Source organism: Trachurus japonicus, chromosome 8, assembly GCF_045865225.1.
Source record: "Trachurus japonicus isolate A0001 chromosome 8, Traja_1.0".
In the NCBI taxonomy this organism is placed as follows: Eukaryota; Metazoa; Chordata; class Actinopteri; order Carangiformes; family Carangidae; genus Trachurus; species Trachurus japonicus.
This window is the reverse complement of record NC_140914.1, coordinates 17,412,872-17,437,145: the sequence shown is the minus strand read 5'-3', so window position 1 is coordinate 17,437,145 and position 24,274 is coordinate 17,412,872. Positions and strand designations below refer to the sequence as shown.

At 41.7% G+C, this 24,274-nt stretch overlaps 3 protein-coding genes across 3 annotated transcripts in view; all 3 read right to left on the bottom strand.

Annotated features, from left to right (window-relative positions):
- The window catches only part of tbc1d16 (TBC1 domain family, member 16), a 29,874-nt gene extending 26,632 nt beyond the window's left edge, over window positions 1–3,242 (bottom strand). The window contains exon 1 of the mRNA XM_085784316.1: window positions 3,093–3,242. The gene's annotated coding sequence lies outside the window, so the exon portion shown is untranslated. The remainder of the gene's footprint in view (window positions 1–3,092) is intronic.
- Window positions 3,243–4,205: 963 nt separating this feature from the next.
- gaa (alpha glucosidase) lies at window positions 4,206–13,706 on the bottom strand. Its single transcript, XM_085784315.1, has 19 exons — window positions 12,834–13,706; window positions 11,943–12,094; window positions 11,126–11,291; window positions 10,923–11,019; window positions 10,682–10,801; window positions 10,394–10,512; window positions 10,123–10,254; window positions 9,850–9,960; window positions 9,622–9,735; window positions 9,390–9,474; window positions 8,895–9,012; window positions 8,404–8,537; window positions 8,137–8,288; window positions 7,250–7,398; window positions 7,002–7,143; window positions 6,714–6,812; window positions 6,048–6,212; window positions 5,765–5,917; window positions 4,206–4,646 (listed from the first exon to the last, which is right to left on the bottom strand). Exons 1-19 carry the CDS (start codon window positions 13,371–13,373, stop codon window positions 4,581–4,583), a joined length of 2,814 nt encoding a protein of 937 aa, XP_085640441.1. The 5' UTR covers window positions 13,374–13,706; the 3' UTR covers window positions 4,206–4,580.
- A 546-nt stretch (window positions 13,707–14,252) lies between these two features.
- On the bottom strand, window positions 14,253–23,949 carry samd9l (sterile alpha motif domain containing 9 like). Its single transcript, XM_085784314.1, has 4 exons — window positions 23,603–23,949; window positions 21,390–21,496; window positions 20,802–20,863; window positions 14,253–19,575 (listed from the first exon to the last, which is right to left on the bottom strand). Exons 3-4 carry the CDS (start codon window positions 20,803–20,805, stop codon window positions 14,951–14,953), a joined length of 4,629 nt encoding a protein of 1,542 aa, XP_085640440.1. The 5' UTR covers window positions 20,806–20,863; window positions 21,390–21,496; window positions 23,603–23,949; the 3' UTR covers window positions 14,253–14,950.
- Window positions 23,950–24,274: the final 325 nt, after the last annotated feature.

The following is a 24,274-nucleotide window of genomic DNA, read 5'->3' as shown; positions in this document are numbered from 1 at the left end:
CCAACAACACTGGACCAATACACTTGTAGATATGCCAGAATGGACAAACACAGTGTCACAAACACACACTGACTCTGCATTCCTGTAGGATACACACACTAAGGAAATGACTACCTGTGCATTATGTGCATAATGACAGGTTGGGATTTTCAACATGAGGCACAACTGTTTCCAGTAACCTCATAACAGCAATAACACAACATTCACTACTGCGCTACTATCTAGTGTAGTAGAAGTGTAGTGGTTATTTTAGGCTGTATATGTGATTACAGGGTGACACGGGTCAGTTTGGTAGAGCTTCTTCATGCAGGCTGTTAGAGGACAGACTCACTCCTTTATTCTCACTTCATCTTTTATGCTGTCAACACATCAGTGCCCACACACTGCCTCTCCTCTCTGACCTTTCCCTCTTTTATCAAAATGACTCACATCCTCAGGACTGAAATGCCATCCTAAACTCTGTCTAGTGCCACACTGACCTACAAAATACTTCACATTTTTCACAAATATTTAACAGATTGCCTGCCACAATGTGAAACTTTAAATAAAAACCTGAAACCGACACCATAGAAATGTAGCTGCAAGTATGTATGTCGCCAAAAGCTTCCAGGGTCTCAGCTTCTCACCTCTGGGCTACGTTAATTAAGTTGTCACGCTGACATTTGAATAGAGGAGCTAATACTGAACTCCCCCCTTTTCATTTGCACTGTACACTAACATGCCTGAGGGAGCTGAGCAGAGAGCAGCCACAAAGAAGCCTGAAAAACAAGGTTCTTGTGGACTCTGCACAAGGAGACTTGTGACTCACTGATGTTTTGTGTACACAATTAAAGTTTTACTAGATCTAGCCAATAGATAAAAAGAAAAGCACATACAGTTATCTTCCTGGCAAAATGTTGTATTGAGCTTCATATCAAAGAATACAAATGTTTACTAAAAATCAAATACACTCGTTTGATGGGATCACCCCTGTAGCTGATACTAAGCAGTGTAATGCCAAATTCAAAGGTGGATAAACTTTAAAGCAGAAGTAAGCGATATTTTTGTGTTAATATAAGTCTTAAATAGTTCTATCTTCCGACAGCAATCACTTAGGCTACATAGAGTGTTTGGACCGAAACACGGGTCTGTCAGTCACTCTGCTCTGCTCTGAGCCGAGGAGAAAACTTTTCTTGTATCCTACAATTTTTATCCAATGAGGAGAGAGAACGGCATGAAGGGCTGTGTGTGCAGCCAAGGGATGCGCCTGAATGTGGTGACGTAGGGACGAGGACCAATACCGTAGAACCATGACGAGGGCGGGGGCTGCTAACTCCATCGGCTGACAAGACGTTATGGTGCGTTCAAGGCAACCCGTAACTCGTGTTTTTCCGACCTGTGAAGTCGTACCAGTTCGATCTGGTACGAGTTCACGGGTCGGAAGTTACGAGTGGCCGTTATAGTGACTTTCACAGGTAAAACAGGTCGGAAAAACACGAGTGGGTTGCCTGGAACACTACAAAGCCGTAAGTCGTGACTTGAAGCTGTAATTTACGGTTTCAAAAGCCTGCCTGGAACGCAGCATTAGCCAAAACGACCGGATCGCTTACTTCTGCTTTAATGTCTATTAGGTATTTGGAGACAACAAACTTCAGGTCAGGAAAAAGTGTCAAAACTGTTGTCTTAAAATGTTCTACACTTTTCATGCAGCTAGTGCTTGCTATTTGCTGGATGGAGACAGACACACACACAGACAGAGGTGTGTGTTTGATGGGTGCCAGAGTCATGAAGAAACAAAAAGGATAACGGGTCCTGCAACAGATGTTAAGGCCCTCACAATACCAGGAGAATGTGTGCTGTTTAGGGTATCTTTGGTTATACCAAATATAGGTCAATTTATTCACTCATTCATTTATTTTTTACTGTTTGATGTTTGTATGGAGTTAATTGAGTTAGTTAATTAATAAAACATATGCATTGCATGGAAACTGTTGCACAATACTGTACATCATGTGATCAGCAATGACATAATTTAGTAGAGAAATATCAAAGAGATATGCCTGAAGTCATTCAGACAGTAATGCCATTGCAAGAACTATCAGAGTTGAGTTTTCAACTAAGAAACATCCCATTCAGAATATCATATAAATTAAGGGAAGCTTAGTTAAATGGTTAATGTAAATATAGATATTTTAAAGCCATTGCATTTTTCATTAATCAGTCATTAACCTGTATCTGCCTCATAATCCTGCCTCAACCAGGAAATCACCTTAAGATAATAGTTGTTTCCTCATCCTTATGTGGTGACCAGAAGAACTGACATGATCTACAACAATGCAGCACTGATAAAACTGATTTACAGAGGTAGCCTAGTGTCTATGTCAAAACTGTTTCTATTGAACTGCATTGTAAAATGCACAGGGTTTCCAGTTTTTTGAGTAGCCTGCTACCTGTCAGAGACGTTTGTGTGCAGCAAAGACACACTGCCGGTGGCCTCCCTCCCTGTCCTGTCCTGTCCTGTCTGCAGCCGGACTGTAGCAAAATGCCTCGGTAGTAACAGTGTAGCCTGTTAGCATGATGATGTCCGGGGCTCCATCAGATCTTTACACCGGCTCTGACAGGCAGCAGCATCCGCCTGACAGGAGGAGGAGGAGGCGGAGGAGGAGAGGGGAGGATGGGGCAATAAGGCTTCTGCCACCGAAGGCATTTATTTATTTACACAGGCCCATACTAATAATATTTACAGTGGGGAGGGGGTTTGGTTGGTCGGGCTGTGCTTCCTGGGACTCTCTGTCTATCTGTACCATCTTGGACATCAATATTTTAGTTTAGCTGCCTGCCTAACGTACACCATGGCCGAAACCCGTAGCTAGTTGCATTTCATTTCGCGGTGTCCACGTTTACAGGCAACTTTAAAGTTAGTGTTAGCAGCACAGCAGCAGCGTGACACACAGGACAACACATATTATTTCACTCCTAACCGGACCAATGTGTCCTGTTTTTTTGGCTGTTAAATTGGCAATCATACACCTGGTCCAGCCGGAGAAATAAATGAATAACAAGCAGCATGTAAGAGAAGAGAAACGGGGCCAGGCAGGCGGCTGAGCCCTCACCTTCAGTCCCGCCGCAGGAGTCGACTACAGCCCGTGTCGGACATCCATGTCACCGCCGCTCCGCTTCCTCTCTCCCGGGTTTGGCTCAGGTGTTGGGGACTGTAGTCTCGCTTGTACCCGTGTGTGTGTTTTCCAACAGTGACACCACACACACGTCTGAATGAATGCCGCTGTTTGTAAAGTAAGAACTACACTTCCTGTTTGCAATATCAAAGTAAACGCAAACTCGACCCAGTGCGCTCTTTGAAGCAATCACGTTGCTTTATTTTGAAGGTCGAACATGCCTCACTTCCGGTAAAAAAAAATGCTCACTTGACTTTGCAGCTCCAGACAAACCAATCCCGCAAATTTCACCGCTTCCGGGAATGTCAGAGGCTTTTTCTTATCACACAGACCGGGAATTTGATGTGCCAAATGGCTCAATCTGAGCATGACTACACTTTAAAATACAAAATACATATATTTGACACTATAACCTAAGTCACCATCCGTCCCAGTTTCCACAAAATCTGACCTTTTTCATCATGAGTGACGTTTCTAAGGTCACTGGCAAAAGCTCTAATGCAGTTGGTTCATCATCAGGACCAGAGCTGGAGTCAGAGCATCTCGTCACACAGCAGCTGAGGGTTTGACATCTGTTTAAAATCTGTGTTAGTGCAGTTCATTTACACCATTACCAAAATAATTCAATGCATTTTATTGCATAAACATTATAAAATATATGGAGATTTTAAAATCTTGTGTTTTGATTCAGAGTTTTAAATTAGCAATACATTTGGCTAATTTGGTCAAATGTCATTCTCCAATGTAGTACTATAGTTTGGGCACACACATTTACAAAAGACCACAATAAAATAAAATAAAATATTTTTTCAGTGGCTAAAGGTTTTGTGTTGCCCCACAGCACCTTCATTTTGTGAGGCTATTACATATGAATAAAAAGTACATAATAGTTTACATAATCATGACATAATAATTTGATTAATCTTTTTTCCTGACTAAAATGAATAAGGACAGCATGAAACATATGTCACATTGTGCATATGTGAGTCATTGAGAACAATAAACTGCCAGATGCTCGAATGCAGTGTAAATGTAGACAAATTGATGCTCTTTTCTTGTTTTATTGACAATCCACTTGAGAAACAAAGGCATACAATCATGATTTCAAAAGTACAAAGGACTAAGTGGTTATAAAAAAAAACTATGTACATTTTCAAGACACTAAATTGTCTTGAGTCAGTGTTGCACTCAGCAGCTAAAAATTGCCTTTAAATCAAGATGATGGCTCCCATGGTTTAATGTTATCACAATCTTAGAAACCTGCTTAAAAAAGCAACAATCTGGAAAATGAGAGCAAATGTAAGGTGCATACTGAGCCTGAAGGGGTGGTTGAAATCAGCAGGTGTCAGTGCATAAAAACACATCTGGTCTTTTCAGTGGCTGTGCAGAATACCAAAGCTCATGTGTGTTACAGTGTCCAGTGCATCAGAGAGCCCACTGGACAGTAAACACCTCTGACATGGGCAAGGCCAGGCTGGTCACTGTCAAAACCTGTTGGGACCAGAGACAGAGACAGAGAAACCACTTCAGGCTGACTGTTGGAGACAGACACATAGACGCTCACCTGCAGAATGACATCATTACAGTACGTGTCTGTCAGAGGTGGGAGAAAGTCCCTATGTTGCAAGTCCAAGTATAGTCTCAAGTCTTTGCTCTCAAGTCCCAAGTCAAGTCCAGGTCCTAAGATTTTTGTTTCGAGTCCCAAACAAATCGATTATAATGTTCTGTCACTTATTCATCTGTTTATTTTTATTAATATTCTATTGTGATATGATTTGTCAATATAAGCACTGCCTTCTCATGCCAACAATTAAACCGTCTTTGGTAGCCATGGAGCCGTTAGCCACACTGGTTTGTTATGCTACATGTGCTGCAGTCAGCTGCTTCTTTATTGGTTACATTCAATTTCACGTCACATTCTGCGGAGACGGTGACTCAGGATTGTCGTGTTCCCCCACACACAAGCCGACTTTTGATCCAAACGGTCACAATTGTTGGGGCCAACAATCGTAAATATTGAACATGTTTAATATTTACGATTGCTGCCGCCGACCGTTTTACGAGTCGATTGTCGAGTATATTGTGTATTGTTGAGAATTTAAATCTTAAAACACCACACACTACAGGAGAATCTCATAAAATAATCTCAAGAGCCTAAGATAATCGGGCGATTTTTGTCTTTGGTCGGAAGGGGGAAAATCAGCCAGATTATCTTTATGTGTGTGGTATAGGCTTTAGTGTGTTGGCATTAATTATACAGCCAAGACTGATAACAGGAGTGGGTTCTATAGGAACATCTCTGGCTGGCTGCTACAGTAACATTGATGTGACACTTTTTAAAATATTTTAACATGTGTGCTTGCTGCATGTGACTTGACTTGAATTCAAGTCTTTGCTCTCAAGTCCAAGTAGAGTCTCAAGTCTTTGGCATCAAGTCCCAAGTGAGTCCAAGTCTTTTTTTGATTTGATCAAGCAAGTCTTAAGTCATCAAAATCGGGACTCGAGTCCAAGTCAAGTCTCAAGTCTCAAGTCCAAGACAAAGTCCCCACCTCTGGTGTCTGTGGAGGACAAACATCAGAGGAAGTGGTGCTGAGTCACACAGAACTCACCTTGGTGTCGCTGCGGTACATGAAATCCCTAACTTTCTCCCCATTGGCCAACACATAGCGGGGTGGTGAAGGAACCCCAAACACCTGCAGCCCCCCCAGCGTCAGACCGTCCAGGGCCCCATTCAGCCTCAGAGGATCGCTCACAATCTGAGACTAAAGGGGAAGTAGAGTCAGACAGTTTGTAAACAGTAAAACATTTGACTCAAGTGGTGCAGTAGTAAAATGCAAAACAGGGCTTATCAGCTTTTCATTTGCAAATACACATCGCTTGTCTCTTCCCTACCTGTCCAGCAACAAAGGTGACGTAACAATAATTTCCCATTTCGTATGTGTCGAGACTTTCCCCGTCATCCCAGAACAAGTGGCCCCAGGCCCAGCCGCCTGCTGACAGCGCTGCTGTCAGGAAGAAAGGCTTTCTGCGTGAGGCTGTGCTTGTCAGAGCAGGTTCCTTCACAAGAAGAAAGCAGATCAAAGACAAGATAACGAAATGATAAAACATTCACTCCGGGGTACTTTATTTATGGACATCAGTCAGGATGTCATTTAGTACAGGTGAACATAACCTGAAACAATACTTGATTATGTCACAGCCATTTTACCTGGAGTTAAAGTTGGTCAGTGGCTAAAAAACCTGATTGTTTAGCAGCTACATCTTGAGCAGCAATCCATAGAAACTGGAGCTGAATTCAAATCTTCTCTCGAGGAATTACAAAATTGAAAAAACACAGTCTAATAGTGTGAACTGACACATCACACCAGTGTTCACCAACCTCAAACATAATTCTGCTAATTAGAGTGTAACTAGGAACTCTAGGAACTCGTTCCACCTGTTTCAATGACGTACTCTGGCTTTTATTTCCATCTTTAAACATTTTATTAATAGTTCATCTACTAGGCCTACATTTTATCACACAAAAAATCTACATTAGTTTTTTTTTTCTTCACCCACCTGCTGGGGGATGATGTATCCCTCCCTCACATGGACGTTGATGGTGTCCAGAGGGGCTGGCAGGAGCAGGTACTGCCCCTTGCTGTAAAAAGGTTGACCCTTGAGAGCAAAACACAACATACCAGACAACTAAACATCACACGTTACTACAGGACAACCATAATCACCGTGGCCTTTACCCGGTAACAAATGAAAATTGAGTGATTGGACCTTTGTAGTGAACCTCGGCTTCAGGTTAATAAATACCAGTTATTATGAGTGAGAGGTGATTAGGGTTGAGCGACTCACATTGTGCAGGCTGTACCAAGTGCCGGGGGGTAGGTAGGCAGTCAGCTCTACTGCCCCCCGCTCTAAAACAGGACTAATGAGAAGTGAACTCCCCCAAAGGAACTGCCTGTCTATGGTCTGACAATTAGGGTCAGTGGGAAACCTAAAAGGGATGGATACACAGATATGCTTTTTATTGTTTTTGTTTATGCCAGGCAACACTGAACAAAATAATTGAAGAAGAGAAGAGAAGAGAAGAGGACACATACTCCATGAATAGAGGTCTGGCCACAGTTTCAGCAGAAGCGTGTGCACGATGGAAGAGCGTGTAGAGGAACGGGAGAAGGGAGTAACGAAGGTTCAATGCACTCCGCATGGCTGCCTGGGCCTTCTGTCCAAATACATAGGGCTCCTGAGGCTGAGGGACGCAAACACACAGAAACACACAGACAATGAGAAGAGATAGAGTTACCTCTATTCATAATGCATGAAACAGAGACACACAGAAAGACACATGCAGGGCAGACCTCCACTTCCAACACAAGAAGCCCCTGACTCTTGCTGCTACAACACATGTGGTATATATTCTGTTAGAGAAAAATTTGAATCTCCTATCCAGTCTTGTGTGGTTAAAGGTCGACCCCTCTGTGCTTCTAGTTGAAGGCTGAGAGTTAGGTGCCCCTCTCTGAGATATACTGACAGTTATCTGCCCCGTAGTCTCTCCCAGGAACATGCCAAGGCCACGCTGCCTCCCTTTGCGTCTCACTATTTTGGCAGTTTCCAGACACAGCTGCAGAACTACGTGATAACTTCCACCATTATTGTATAACACATGCGTGCCAAACCATTGTTACTTTCCCACTGCCCAGGAAGTGTAAATCTTTAGCTTAATGTTTATTCCCGATAGCCAAAAGAATGTTAACACTTCCCCATTGCAGGCAACTTGTGGTCTGGCCACTCAGAACTGAGGTGGCATCACGCACTCTTGATCAAGCCCTAATAAACTTCTTCAGTATGAGACATCCAGGACTCTTCTTCTTCTTCCTCTTCCTGCATAACTTCAGAATTTCTCCCAAACATATTCATTTGACCCAACTTGATTTGCAAACAGATAAAGACACACATAGGAAGACACACAAGAGTGTCTCAGTCTCACAGCATTGAGTCTATCGTTGTGGTTCCTCATAAACGGGTAGAAGGCCCCAAGCTGCATCCATCGTACACACAACTCCTCTGTGGTGTTGCCCCCAAAGCCACAGATGTCCGCCCCCACCAGAGGCACCCCGAACAGGCTGAACTGCAGCACAGCTGGGGGCGAGCAGGGACAAAAGGTCAGTTTAAATCTATCAGGTGATCGGAGGTCACTTTTAAAATGATAGAAAACTTTTTAAAAATGATAGAAAACTTTCAAATAACATCTCACCAGGGATGGAGTACCGAAGCTGCTCCCAGTCACTCCTCACATCACCCGTCCACACTCCAGAGAAGCGTCCGATGCCAGGGAAAGATGAACGAGACAGGACGAAGGGTCTCTTCCATCGTACCTTAGTCAGCGCTCTACGAATGGCAACCAACCAGAAGGAATATACAAACGCAAAGTCAAACACCAAGAGACAGGTATTCTGAGATGTGAGTTCCAGTATATATCACTAAAATACCCAGTAAATAGTGACACACTCTGGCAATACAAGAGCAACTTAAATTTCAATGAGCATCTTAACGCCACCACTTACACTCACAGAAAAATACAAAACTTTGACTTTGTTTCTATTCCATTAGTGTTTTATCCGGCCTCTAAAAGTTAACAGTTTGCGTAAAATAGACAGTTTTGCCAATTGCTGCTCATTACTTACTGCTTTATTTCATCCTGCTACTCCTAGTGAAATAATTCACTCCCACGCATGGACTACTAACCTGTTGGTGGCAAAAGCCTCTGTCAGTCCGTACATATTGTGTAGGTTGTAGTGAGTGGACAGCTTCTGCTGAGCTGACATACAAAGAGTTCCCGAGTTCAACTGGCCTCCAACCACCCCTGTTTGTATGACAGTGAGACAGAAGAAGGATCAGTTATGTATAAAGTGTGTCCAAGCAAATTTCCATCAATACGATAAATAGTAATGTTGTGAGTTTGTATAAATTAAATTCAACCTTAATTCCCACACTGCACAGCCTACCCATGACATGATACATACAGTATGTTTAGTGATGGGGCCATTCAATAATAATATGTATTCTTATATTTTGAATATAACATGAAATTCTTCCAACCGAAATTTGCTTGGACACTCCTTATATGGTTATTTATATGGCATTTTGAACAATATCATGCATCTATTCACAATTATAAATTGATAGTAAATGTAAAACCAGTATTTTTTGTATGACTTCAGATGACAGTAAGACACTTACTGGGAGTGTAGGGGGGGTTTTCAAGATCACTGTCAGGACATCCCTCCACAGAGCCCTGGACAAAATTGGCTGGTTCATTCATATCCTGGGGAAATAAACAACAAAGGATATGTTATTAGTCGTGTTATTGATTCCCTAGAGGAAAATCATTTGTCATATGTGATAACTTATGTCGTAAATCAATGCATTCGTGGCTAAATAACATGTGGCCTGTGTGTCTGTGCGTGCTCACAATCCACAGTCCATCCACAGGTACTTTAGAATGAAAATCTCTGATACAGTCCTCCCACCACTGTCTGGTCTCTGGGTTGGTGAAGTCAGGGAAAGCTGTTGGGCCAGGCCAAACCTAGATACACAGGATGGGAATGTGCAGGACACCCACACCCAGGGTTTATGGACTAACACATACGGTACACAATTCAAAAGTGTATAACACCCTCAGTAAAAAAAAAGGCCTAACCTTCCCTATCAGGATGTGTCCAGTAGCATTTTTAATGAAGACGTCTCGTTTCACTCCGTCATCAAAGGCAGGATACATTCCAGGGGGGCTGGTGCTGCTGATCCCCGGGTCCTGAGGCAGAAACCAGGAGAGCATGACTCACACAGTAAAGAGCTTTTACTGCCATCTACTGGAGAGACACTGGTAATGATTACTTGAAATGTGTATATGTGGTTATGTGTCATTTTACATGACAGTATTCACTGAGGTGTTTTAAGATTAAATATGTCCCACCAGAATAAGGATGTACTTCATGCCCCTCTGATGGAACTCCTCCACCATCTCTGGGAGGTCCCCAAATCGCCAAGGGTCAAAAGTGAAAATCCTGCGCTTATTTGCATAATCCAGATCATTCCACTGCACATCCTGATGTAGAAAGATGTCAAATCAGCAACTAAGTCATTTTATGATGAGTCCAGTATCACAACACTTTTTCCTAATCTTACTAGACGCCACAATATTGATAACACATGAACACATAAAATATCCTGTAAACGTTATTTACCAATGGAAAGTTGGCATTGTGCATACGTTGCACAACCCTGCGAGTTGTATTAGTGGTCGTGTAACCCCAGCGACACAGATGAAAGCCCAGTGACCAGTAGGGTGGCATCATGGGATAGCCTAGGGATAAATAAATGAAAACACTAAAACACATAAATACATCCTCACTTTTCCAGGTTGCCTTCAGGGTTCTAACAACTACATATTCCTCTTTTGGTATGGACAGTATGGCTGCTGCTCTTGTTACTTGGAGATGTATTATTGAATGTCAACATTGAAAAAGTCATACCAATGACCTGCTGGTACTGTCGTATAACACTTTGAGGGTCAGGGCCCAAGAATATATACAGATCCAGGATTCCCCCGGTGGACACCCAGGTGAGAGCAGGGGTCGGCTGCAATATGACTTCTACAAAAAACATTAGAGAAGACATTTAGCAATAAGTTGTACCTCCATACACACAGAAAAATATTTTATGGAAGGCGAAAAATGTCTTGGATGTGTGTCACATGAACAGGTAGCTCTGTACCAATTGCATTGCTGTTGAGAAGGAAAACTCCATGTGCAAAGCCATCCTCCTCTTGCACTATGTAGAATGGGTGGGAGCCATAGAGGTTAGCATCAGCCTGCAAAGTAACGCAGGATAGTCACACTCTATTATTAATTACAGGTTAACAATGACCATTCTAATGTCTCTTGTGATTAAATGAAGGGTGCTGACCCACTGCTCACATGAGGTGCCATGTCTCTGTTCCAGAAAGTCAGAGAGGTCCAGTTGAGATCCAGGAGGAGGGAGGTGTAATGCTCCCCGAGGCCAGACACAAGGGAAGAGGCCAGTGTGGTGGACAGCTGCAGGTACTGGTCAGCAAACAGCAGAGGAGCCACAGTGGTGTTCATACTGCACAGACAGGACACAGACATGTGTTACACCATAGCACATCAGCAGTTTTCACAGAGACATTTAGACGATACACAGTTTAAAAAAAGAATACAAAAAAGAATAAAAATGTATCTTGAAGGGCTGAACAACATTATCAATGGTCATGTTTGCATTTCTTTTTCACTGAAAATTATGGAAATAATTTGTAAGGGGTTGTACCAATCACATTTATGGTATTTTGTAATGTAACATTTAATCATAATTCATCTGAACTACAGACAGAGAATTTCAGCCCCATGGAAATTAGGTATTGCACTTGGCAATACTGCAGTTTCAATGTGTCATATCAATTGTAAAAAGTTAAATAAAATGTAAAAAAAAAAAAAAAACACATTATGAAAGAGGCTGAAACATACTAATGGAAGTGGAAGGTACCAGCGACTGTTCAATGATGTGATACAATTGACAAACTTCGAAAACAGATAATTCAAGATATAAAGGAGTGCTATATTACTACAAGGAAAAAAACAAAACACAAAATGGGTAACAAACAATTAGAACAGGCATAATCCGAGAGAGATTAAGTCAATTGGTAATGATAAAAATGTTACTAGGACACCTTCTATAAAATGCCTGTGGTTCAGAGGAAAACTCAAAAGAGGTACTTACATCACATTTCCATTAGATTTACGTCGCACTATGAAACCAAATGGCTCAGTCAGGTACTCAGTGGTGTAGAGAGCATCATGGAGATCAGCTCTGCTCTGAGGAACGCCAGCTGGGAGCTCAACTTCATATCGCTGAGTTGATGGGTCCTTCAACTAGAGGAAAAACATGTCCGTTTCATTTTGTCCCACTGCATCTGTGTGTATAGTGTGTGTGTGTAATGTGTATAAAGGAGTAATCTCTCAATCTAAGACATCTATGGAAAGGGTTTTTATTATTGTATCAGTTTAATACACATCTCAGCTCACATCAGCTAAAAACAGGTCTACCACAAAAAGTGAAACCACATCCACAGTGTTGTGTGTAGTCAAGTCAAGTCTCTGGCAGGGTATTAGGTAGCAAGGAAGGACAGTGCACGCACATCCAAGACAGTGCAGGCAGGTGCAGGACAAAAAACAACAAGAAGAAAAAACAAACGATGTCCGCACAACTGCTATAATCGAGCTCCCAAAAATGTATTATAAGGACAACGTTTCGACCACTTGGGTCTTCATCAGGTCATCTGATGTGTAGGGGGGTGGGGCACATAAATAGGGGGAGGTTGCCAATAATTAATGTCACCTGTTGCCCTCCCAACATAATCACAGTCGTTACATCAACACATGTTTACATATCCATAACAATCCATATACAGGTCACAGTTTAAAGTAGCAGACCTGAAACAATTAAAACATCAAAAAATATCTCATGGATTGTGTACATCAAAAATCTGAGCGATTACAAAACACATAATGAGATGAGACCCACATATATAGCCTACACATAACCCAAAATATTATCAGATACTAAACACGAGGCAATCAGTAACAAGAGATACAGGTATTAGGTACTCACAGTAAGGTGGAAGCAGCCTGCTGCCTCCTCCATGACTTCCAGTCTCAGAGTGGAGATGTCTCTTGGGAGATAGGAGGCGTGGGCACGAGTCAAGGTGGCAGCCTGGCCTCGTTGGGTGGGGGTGAGCGGGCCCATTTCATAGCCAGGGTACATACTGGGGTAGAAGCACCACGGTGGTCCTGCAGAGTTGGGCAGAGGGGAGTAGCAGCATCCCCTCTCCTCACACTCACTCTGGCTGAGAAGCCTGTCTCTGGCACAGTCAAACCGACTTTCTGGGGCCATGATGCATTCACTGCCTCTGTAAATATCAGTCTCTTGGGAGCGTTCATACCGGATTCCCCTTGATTCTACTGTATTATCCTCAGGTTGGGGCGGGTTATTAACAAGTCTGTCATGTGCTCTGATCATCTCATTTTGTGTAGCTCTCACTGATCTCACCAGTCTGGTTTCATCATGGTTAGACAAGTGGTTCATTGAGTACAAACAGGTTGCCAGGGCAGATGCGAGGAAAACCGATTGAATAAAACTAAACAAACCCATACTGCTTTAGCACATTATGTGTAAATATTCAGTTACAGTGTAACGCGCAGCTGGAAAAACAAACACGGTGGTTAAGTTATATTCATACTCTCTTATCGGTCTGCAGGCAGCTGGATACTAGTCAGCTGTTAGCTAACAACTTCCTATGAAGTCGCTCAGTACGGAACTTTTATTAAGCTGTGCCCCCCAACAGATTACCTGCGAGCAGTGGCAGCAAACATGTTCTGTTAAAAGGCGGCGGAGCAGGTTGCAGTTTGGATTTACGCAATGATGTCTGGACAAGACTCGGCACTGCAGGGGGGTGAAGTGAAACTACGGCAAGCACACTGGGACAAAGTGCTCAACCTGCCACAGCTGCGACTTCGTCTCCTTGTCCCTTAATGGTCACAAAAAGAAAACTAACATTATTTATAATGGTACAGAATGATCGTCTGTCACGTTGTGTTTATTAGCTGACAATGAATGTTTTTTTTTTTTTAAACATGGATTGCTGTTGGAAAAGTGGGTTGAATATGTTCTTTATTCTACTTAATGATGTAAGTCTATAAAATCCAACTTTATAAAATAGAGAAGTGGTGCCTTGGATTCTTCTGACAAACACTGCACATTTGCCAAAAAGTCCCTCTGTCGCAATTCACAAATGAGTGGTATGAGCAGTATAGGCTGTGGTATATTTAGTAAATGTAAATGCTAAAAATTGTCATTCAAAAACTGGGTATAGTATGGAGTCAACTTATGTTTGTCTTTTATTACATATCTTTCAACAAGGCTGGCTGCTTCATGTTGTTCCACTGTAAAGTATGTCATGAAAATGCTCTCACTATCAGCTGAAATTAAGACAGACAGATATAGGTTGTTCAAAAAATGATATCATTAAAATGTAACATTTTTAGGAATAGTTTTATATGTGTTTGTAAAGCACAATATGCACAATGATTTATATACAACAGATTTTCATTACTTGTGTAAAATATATTTCATATCTTTACATTTACTTCCCTTTACATTTTCTTTTGCAAGTCATAGTTCACATGCATGTATTTCTCCAAGTGAACAAAATGTTTCTCTTTATCTCCTTATACAATATAACACTGATACAATTCCCAGGAAAAATATTTTGTTCTTTGATAGATATCTGCATTTAATTCCCTTCTTTTCTACATTGCTTCCTGGAAAACAGAGAAAAGTGAACTACAGTCCATTTGAACTGAATACACAAACAATCAAAAAATAATGAGTAATGAGACACAGGAGAAAACAGAAAGTTACAATTGTCAATTATGTCCAGGTTCAGGTAACACATTTATATACAGCATAATTAAAAAAACTGATCTGTTTTACGACACTTCTCTCTGTGTTGGAGTTACGTTCACATATATAGAAGTACATATGTAGGTATCAAATCATCTCAAACGTTATCAAACAATGCAATACAAAACCATAACATGTGTCAAAACATTTTGAGTCACATCCTTTACAACATTATCTGCTTGATATCCTGGCAAAGGAGTGCTTGTGTGTTTGAGCTGCTAATCAGAATGTTTTCTTGCAGCAAATCACCACTGTCCAAATACAATCTATTTTTTCACAACAATGTTGTAGGCAACCGGCCCCCTGAATGAGAACCCCAGGTAGAAGGTGATGTTTTCATTACTGTGAGGCACTGAAGGCACATGAAGAGGCAGTATACTGAACTTCTTTTTCTGGGGGCCCTCAAGGTACACAACCCCATCTTCCGTCCATCCAGAAACGCATTTCAACATCATGGCAATCTCAGGCTTTTTCCATGCCTCACCACTGAACCACTTCATGCGTTTCTCGGAGACTGAGTACACCTTTATGACTTTTTCAAATTTTCTCTTGTGGACAAATTTATCCAATCCATTCCCATTCCCCAGAAAAAAATGGGTGTAGAGTCTTCTCCTCCGCTGAGGAATGTCCTTCATCTTGGCCCAGTAGCTTTTTTCCATGTGTTCAATAGCCGACTGGACAATTTCATATTTAGCTTTTTTCTCATCATCTGTGTCATTATCTTCTGGCCAGAACACCAAGGTCAGCAAGAACAAGGCACTTGCTAAACATTTCTTCTTATCACCTGGTAACTGAAAACAAAGTGCTTGTAACTCTTTAAGAGGAGCAATCTTTGGATCCTGTGGTGACAAGCAGTTCAGTGTAATGTGGGCCACTATGTAATTGACAATATCCCTCTGGCCAAATTTGGCCTTGAGTGGGCTGCTTGGGTAAAGAGAAAGGATGTTCTCTAGAAGGCACACTGCATCTTTCTGGTCAGTTAGCTTGGAGAGGATGGAAATGACATTTCCCCCGCCAAGATGACAGATGATCATGCGTTTCTGAAAGGGAGTTAGATTGCTTGGGATCGAATGCCCAGGTTGCATCAGTGCCGTAAAATAAGTTTCACTGAAGTATTTCCCAAACTCAGAGGATCTTCTTGCCAACCATTTTAATGGATGGCTTATCTTCTCTTCAGGAACTTGAGGAATCTCCTCTTCATCCGCATCAATGTCTGTCTGGAAGTAGCTAAGATCTTCTGAAATCCATTCCAAGGCATCATGCAGTGTCTTGTGGAGATTTTTCAAACGACCATGAAATGGTTCCCAAGCATCCTTTATTTCCTCTGGAATGTAATCTGATGACAGGTACCTCACACATTCTGAATGGCCATTGGCTTTGTTTGCAAACAATGAAGAGATCAGTTTGAGCAGGCTGCATCCAACTTCAACTTCAGAGAAAAATCCCGAACTGTTAACGTTGTCCATATCAGCATCAGCTGCTCTCTCACATTCTTTAAAACAGTCCAGGGCTTTCAGCGCAGTCTCCACTGCATCTGCTGTATTTTGGGTTGTTTTTGGAGTCCTCCCATCGTCGATGGCTTTGCTTTTCGCTTGGAACCATTTTCTGTACACTTGGCCTTTTGTGTCAAGTATGTATGAGTTGTTGGGCAGCATTTTGGCTGCTGTCTCTGCCCAGTATTTTGCCTCTTCAAACTTTTCATAAGTATAATGAAGACGAGCCAGCTGTTGTGCAAAGAATGGATCTTCATGGAAACGTTCATAAGCTTCCTTGAGTAACTCAATTGCTTTGGCTGGACTTTTCTCATTTGCACACACATGCTCAATCAGGGGAGAGAAAAAGCTATCATATGCATCTCCTTTGCTTATTCTGGATCGCCTAATGAATAGAGCTCTCAAGAAGGACAGATAGTCCTCCCTTCCAAATCTGTGCTCAAAAAGGACATCCTCACAGAGCATCTTCATAGCCAAACCACTCTGGGTCTGTTGGTTCCCCAGAAGTTGTTGGAGAATTTCCTTTGCAACAAGTGGGTGGATGATTCTGACTGACTCAATGTAGGTCTTGTCATCTTTAAGGTGCAGGAAGACTAGCTTTGCCTGCTCACTGAGTGCTCTCTCAAACTCAGATTCACGAATCTTCACTATGCGCATTGTTAAGTCTAGCAAAGCCTCGCAGTGGGATCGAGAGATGAAGGAGTCTTGAACGTATGTGTTCAATAGTGCTACATAGTGAATGAGTCGAGTAGCAACAGAATGATGCTCAATATCTTGGAGCAAATGTTCCACAAACTGTCTAACATAACGCTCATTGAATCCTTCAGTCATCAAGACAAATGTCATCATGAATTTAGGCTCGTATCGTTTCTCAAGCACCTTTCGCTTTCCAGCAAACTTTCTCTTCTCATCAGCAGACAGTGCGTGAGTGACAGACACATTCTGTAAAGCAGACTCCTTGCATCTCCTCTCTGGATCAGGGGATCGCCTACAACTCAGCAAAATGAAACATAGAGTTCCATATTGGATTCTTTTGCTGTTAATTGCAACTTCCAGTTCATTCTTGAGATCATCTTGATGTTCTTTGTCAGAGTCTTCAATGAGTAGCAGCACAGGAAGAGACCTCTGTGGGTCTTTTTCCTCATATTCCCTTAGGTCAACTGCATGTTGTGCAACTACAGAGGCTGAGTATGAAGGCTTCACAACAGCACACCGTAGATCTTTCCTGTTATTCCACAACACTTGTCTTGCCACAGTGCTGCCACCACTTCCTGGATGATGGTAGATGTTTATAGTAGCCACTGGAGGCTGCTCTGCATTGCATTTCAAAATGTCACTGAGAAGTTTGGAAACATCACGACAAGCATCTCGCTCAATTACCTCTTCAACATACTTTCGCTCAGCAAGCCAGAAATTCAACCAGGTCACTTTACCACCGCGGTAGAACTCATGTTCAATTTTTTCCTTCTTCTCATTGATGAAGTCTTCGTTTGTTTCATCACAGTGATTAACTGTCAGAATTTCTAGGGAATGCATCTGTTCCTCTTTGCTTGTTTCAAGAAGACATACACCTTTCACAAAAACTGGCAAATGTTTGCTGGCACAGGCTTTTACAAGTTGTATTTTCTGCACAGTTGCATTAACATGACTCATTTTCATCCCAACAACACTGAAGTTGTTAACGGTTTGTGTTCCACATGATCCCTCGGCAAAGCTTTGCCATCTCTGGAAGTTTTCCTCTGATTCACAGATGCAGACGATGTCTTCATGGCCTTCCATGTCTGTGAAAAACTCATAAAAGGTGTGCAAGAGTGGTTTCTCAACTGGTGACGTGAGAAGGAAAATCACCTCAAACATCCCTTTTGGCAATATTTGTTTACAGATCAGAGACACACATTCCCTCAAGAAGGTCATTTTTGTCTTGATCCACATCATTTCATCACATGGAGTTTCATTTCCTTTGAAATCAGAACGGCCGTTACAAAAGATCCAGCTAGTTTGATCAAAGAGATGCAAGTTGCTTATGAATTCGTTGATGCTTGCTCCACCTGCCATCCTGTAGCTCTGCAGAGAGTGCATGTTCGCAGCATGATGCTCAAGGTATTTACTACAGAGACCTGAAACCTTTGAGTCTGGGTCAAAATCAAAGACGCAGAAAATGTTCATGTTAAGCAGCCAGTCAATGTTGCGGAGATCATCAGGTTTGAATTTGTGTGTGACAAATATGAACCATTTCTCTTTTTCAATGAATTTCTTCCCATCACTAACTAACATTGTGAGCTTCCTTCCAAGGTCTGGGCAGATCTCTGGGGCACTGAGGAACTGATTTTTCTCTGCCTCATCTCTTTGAGCATCCCTGTCCTTGACTCGCTGGCAGAAATCACTTAGGTCAATCACTGGCTCGGTTTTTGAACCCACCCTCCGCAGAACGGCTTCGTTCTCAAACTGTACTTTGTTGGTTGCTTCTTTAAATTTTGGCAGACGAACTGAATACACCTTGCTCTTAACAATGCTGATTAAAGGTACAATGTCAACCTCTACCACATACATCTTCTCTGTACTTTCTCTGTCCATTACTTCAATGAACCTTGGTGGGCGAACACACTGACGTACATGATCCTTGTCCAAAGAGAAACTCCTTTCAATGTAGTCCAAAGCATCAACATAAATGTCCTTCTCTTTCACAGGGATGCCAATTATCTCACCATGCACATTACCTAGATCCTCCCTGCTGTCCATCACACCAAAGTGAATTGTGCCATTTGATCTGACATTCATGCAGCCAGTCGCAAATTTAAGAACCTCGTGGGCGAACTTAGCTTGAAGTCTTGTACGATCCAACGCTGCAGCTATAGCAAAAGATTTATATTCATGGCATGGAGTGATCAAATTAAAAGCACCTGATTCAGGTAACAGGACTCTGTGCTTTACATATATGTGATCAATCCCCTGTTGATCAAATGGTCGTGGTTTGCAGTCTTCCTTCGAGGTAAACACAAACTGTTTCTGAGCAGTCTGTCTCTCTTCTAAGACACACTGTTCTCTCACAGAAACTTGTGCTGAAGGATTGTCCCTTGTTGGAGAAACACTCTGAACTGATTTTTTGTTAGTTTTCTGCTCAGGTTCAGTTTTTGTGCCACCAGTGGGCTTTTGCTTCTCCTGTGATTTTTGTTGGGATTTGAGCAGCTCATCTCTCTTTTTAATGATCATATGAGCAGGCCCTGGTTTCATGGAAAATTCTGTCTTCAAGAAGTCCTCATCCAGTGTAAGAAGGACGTGTCCATCTACTTCTCCATCAAAGATCTTTTTTACATACGGATCCTTGACTCCAAGGGATTTTAGCCAGGTGCTGACTTCTGACTCTGTCCATTTCTCTGGCGACTGTTCAGGTTTGTCAGCTGAATGACAAAAGACAATACGTTTATTCTTAAATGATAGAATCAGAGATGTACCATTGTCCTCCACACTACAGATATGTTTGTACTTTGCAAAGATCTTTGGTAATAGCTAGGGATATGACAACAGACAATGATCTTGTTCAGAGTGATCACCAAGAGATTATTATATGCTGTCTAGGTGATAGTTGACTTATTTTACCAATTATGTATTCATTTATTGTCATTAAAGGGACATTGTGTAGGAATTAGCCTACTCCCATCCAGCGTTGCGGCTGTATATCGCAAACAACTCAATCGTATTTTTCATGCTGCTTTCACGTGAAATTTAGCCTCGTAAACCAGCCTCTTGCGGAAATGCATTTCATTTCATTTCTCGGGAGAGTCTGGCCTCATCCCCCCTGCAAGCGTTTGTGGTGGGCGGGAGCTGGGCAGGAGTAGTAGCAAAGACGGTTTAATATCTTTGGTAGTAGCGTTGACAGACAACCCCATTCAGCCAATCAGCAAGTTGGTGTAGTGACGGGGCGTTGCACCAGTCGGTCCCTGATTGGCCAACGTGCTGTGTCAATCACAGCGGGCGACGCTGATTGGCTCGGCCTTCTGAGGGTTTCAGTCCAAACGCTTAGAATGGGGATGAGGCCAGACTCTCCCTCGGAATGAAATGAAATGCACTTCCGCAAGAGGCTGGTTTACGAGGCTACGTGAAATTGGGCAGACGGCAGACGGATGACAGCCGCTGCACTTAACGGCATAAACAAGCCTCTATGTAAACAAGTGGTCCGTCAGCACGAGGCAAAACAATACACGTGACAATATGTTGTCCATTCCTCTTCACTGCACCGCGGTGACTTTTCACAGACGCCACCTCGATCTGAACCGACAGCTCCAGTGAGTTTCCGTGGTTTCCTACCGTCACGCTGCCACTGAACGTAAAAACATGGCGACACGACATGGCAGCCAGCACCGAGCTTACCCGCTCCATGTAGATATGAATGATATGAACGGCTCATTCAGAGCTGAAAGGAACACTTCAGTTGTTGATGGGGGTGATTACCAATACTGATTAATGAAAAACATACTTTTGAACGAAATAATCGATTTTCGTGAATAGATAACAGAAGATGTTACACAATGTCCCTTTAATATAGGATCACATATAATTATTATTACACTGAGAAAAACTGCATTCCCTACACTTGTCATTTAAAAAAAATTGTGATTCCACTCACCCATGATTTTCTTCCTCCTTTTGTCACATTAATGACTTTGATGTTTACTCATCACCTTCCATCTATAAAAGAATATACGGTTAGATTTAGTGCAACATAATTTTGCATTTAAAGACCCCCTCCAACCATCCTTTTTAGTTTTTTTTTAAGCATTCTCAGTTAAATTGTGATTATGAAGTTTTTAGCCAAAATCACAAAACCTGTACCATTTCCCAGGGCTCTCCTTCTGCAGAGCACCAGTAGCTCATTAGAAATGCACCACTGAGTGGTGGGCGGAGACGGCGCTGCTCTACACCCTCCCCTTGTGACACGTCAACCCCAGTCTGCCTGAAACTGCCAGTTACCGTCTGCCGTTGGTTCACGGCAATTTGAAGGCATTAATACTCAGAACTTTTCTGCTGATGTCCTCTAGCATCAGAAAAATGCCACAGGAACATGTGAACAACATGAAAACACGATTTTCATCGGAGGGGGTCTTTAAGCGAACCTGGCTGATCAAACTTTAAAACTGAGAGATTTGCTTGTAAACATTTAATAAAATACACCAGATACAAAGCAAGATTATCATGGTGTTGTGTGTATTATCACCTGTGTAAGTCCAGTGCAGTCTCCAAATGAGCAGCAGGGCCGAGTTCCACCTCTAGGCACTAGTCCATATGCATGAGCTTGAACCATAGGGGCATGGCAGCAGCTGGCTGTACAGGGATGAGTGAAAATAACTGAACTCATAGCTTGGCTTTACCAACAACAGAAACATGTAGCATAGTCACAGTGTCATGATGATATTGCAGTCTATTTGTATGTGTTATACACATAATTTCATTGATTTCATATTACATAACAAAGAATAGCTATAGCAAAATATAGTATGATAAAAAAAACGACATACTACCAGCAAAATATGTCACATGAGTTTGTGGCAAACTTGTTCACAGGTAATACGAAAACCTCTGAGCCTATTGGTTAATGAATACCACACTCATAATGGGCAATGCCAACTCTTACCATGGGTTTTTTTTCTCGTTTTTTTTTGTCAATATTTATTGACAAGCAAGTAGAGTACAATAATGTTTTTAGACAAAAATAGACATGAAACAAGGTAACAATCAGGCGAGATGGTAAAAAAAACAATAACAATTAGAAAAGAAGGGGAGAAACAAACAAAAAAAAGAAGAAAAAGGGTACATACAATGGTCACACATAGAATACAGAGTACACAAAGACTATAATCATTGATTTAACAAAAATCCATAAAGTCATTAGAAATAATATTAAGATTAGACATTCATCAGGCTGTTGTAATACTGCAAAAATAGATTTTTTTTGTCATTTATAATTCTGAGAGACTTAAGATGAAAGTTGAATTCAAGTAGAAACACCTTAAACTTCGGTTTAGTTTAGAGAAATCTGTGTTTGTGTATAAAGAATTTACAGGAAAGAATTAAGTAATTAGTAATAAATTCAACAGACTTGTTGTTATGAGAAAAATAACAAAGAACATATTTTTTGGTGAACAGGTATGAGACACTAAGAAAGTTAGAAAAATGATTCAGGTCAATCCAAAAACCATGCACAACACAACATTCGTACAATACATGAGCGATAGATTCCTCTACATCACAGAAGACACATTTACTGTTCACATCCATAAACTTAGATAGGAATGCAATGCATTGCAAGGGTACATTTTGTGTAAGATTTTAAAATGTATTTCTTTGACCTTATTAGAGATGCAAAACTTAAAAGGCAGTAACCATGCTTTTTTCCATTTAACATCATAAATTAACTCAACCCAGAAGAATTTCCCTCTTGGAGAACATTTCTTTTTAGCATGGATGGCGTTACGTATGAATTTATGATATGAGATTTTTATTCTGTGGGTAATGGGGGCGGGACTAGATAAGCTTTTGCTTTTCCCGCTTTCCCTTTCGGCCATGTGTAGGTTGTATTATTTGAACTAATATGAAGTGTGATGATGATGATTTAAATTGACATGCCCGAAATAAACAAATTGAATTTATTGTTACATTTTTCCTCCAGGAGAGGGCGACCATCAATAATTAGTTTAGAGTCAATTCTTCCATCTGTGCTGTATGAAAGGTGACATTTCATCAACTGTATGATACCAGAAGGAATCGTCTGACATACAAGACTAAATTCTTTAAATCTAATAGGAAATTCATTTATACCACCAAGGGTCAAGTGATTCATGTCGGCGTGCTGACGTCACTGTGTGAGGGCTGAGAAGCCCTGAGACACAGCCCCGCCCGTGACTTTTGAAGCAAAGTTGAACTATGTGGTGGTAAATTTCCCGCTTTGGGCAGTGCCAATACACGGTAGGACCTTTTATACAGTCTATGGGTAGGACATGCGGTCTTAACAAATGGCAACAGCCAGGGTGAGAGAGTCAGTTAAAGTGGAGACGTGATAAAACACTAAATAAAATTCCTTTCTAATTTCACTAAACAGAGCCATAGAGATAGAGTCCCTCTGGTCTGAACTACCACCACGTTACTGCAAAATAACGTACAAACTGAATTAGCTACATTTTGAGAACATACTTATAGCGACATCAACACCTAATTGGCTACAACTGCTGCAACAACCACAGCCACAGAATGCTATTATTGTTAGCATACTTTATCTGTGTACCTACCTGTGAGGGGTTTCTTTTAGTTGGCACACTGTGGTTGGCATGGCACTCATCGGTTTCTGTAGGTTACATAGGCGTACGTGTAAGAGAAAACCATGAGACCAGCGACAATTGAAATAAACACATAAATAGAGGCGAATGTTCTTACCTTGAATAAATACTGGGGGAGTTCAGCCCAGTTCTCCCGGAGCTGTTGCAGAGACGACCGCAGCACAAGACGTCTATCTGTGGTCTGATGCTGTCCAGGGGCTGGACTGCACTGAGTCTGCGCAGCTCCCCAAGTTTCGTTTTTGGGGAAAAGCTGCACGACACGTGACCATGTAGAAATCAGGAACCCTACCAGACACCCAAGATCACCACTGCTTCTCTCATGTAAACTGGCTATGATATTTAAATATTTAGTCAAAAATAAGCCATCCCTGACCCTGACCCTGACATTCAAATATGAAGGAAAATAGGACAGAGTTCACCTGTCTGACTTCCGCAATGCCATTTATCACCACATAATAAAAACTTTGTTGAGCCACCACACCCACCCACCCACACATAGACCAGCTGGGTGTAGGAGATAAAGTAGCCTACCACTAAAGAGACAAGCCAAAGCAGATCATGTAAACTTCAGTGACACAAAATAAAAACATGTTTCATAAAAATGTTCAACATACAGTCCAGGTCATCTTGCTCCTTCATGTTGTGCAATGTGAATAATGTTGTCAGCATTACCTACACTCTGGTCAGTCTGCTGTCTGTTGTACTACATTGTCTTCAGCTGTAATGTTACACCTTGGCAAGGTAGGGTGAGTCACACTATGCCTGGGGG

What these genes read in the sequence shown, in the direction of transcription:
- gaa (XM_085784315.1), bottom strand. Translation starts at nt 13,373, where the DNA reads ATGGGTTTGTTTAGTTTTATTCAATCGGTTTTCCTCGCATCTGCCCTG. An exon ending in GATACATCATCCCCCAGCAG is followed by an intron (nt 6,213 to 6,713) that starts GTGGGTGAAGAA and finishes CTTCTTGTGAAG; the next exon opens with GAACCTGCTCTGACAAGCAC. An exon ending in TCACCTTTGTTGCTGGACAG is followed by an intron (nt 5,918 to 6,047) that starts GTAGGGAAGAGA and finishes CTTCCCCTTTAG; the next exon opens with TCTCAGATTGTGAGCGATCC.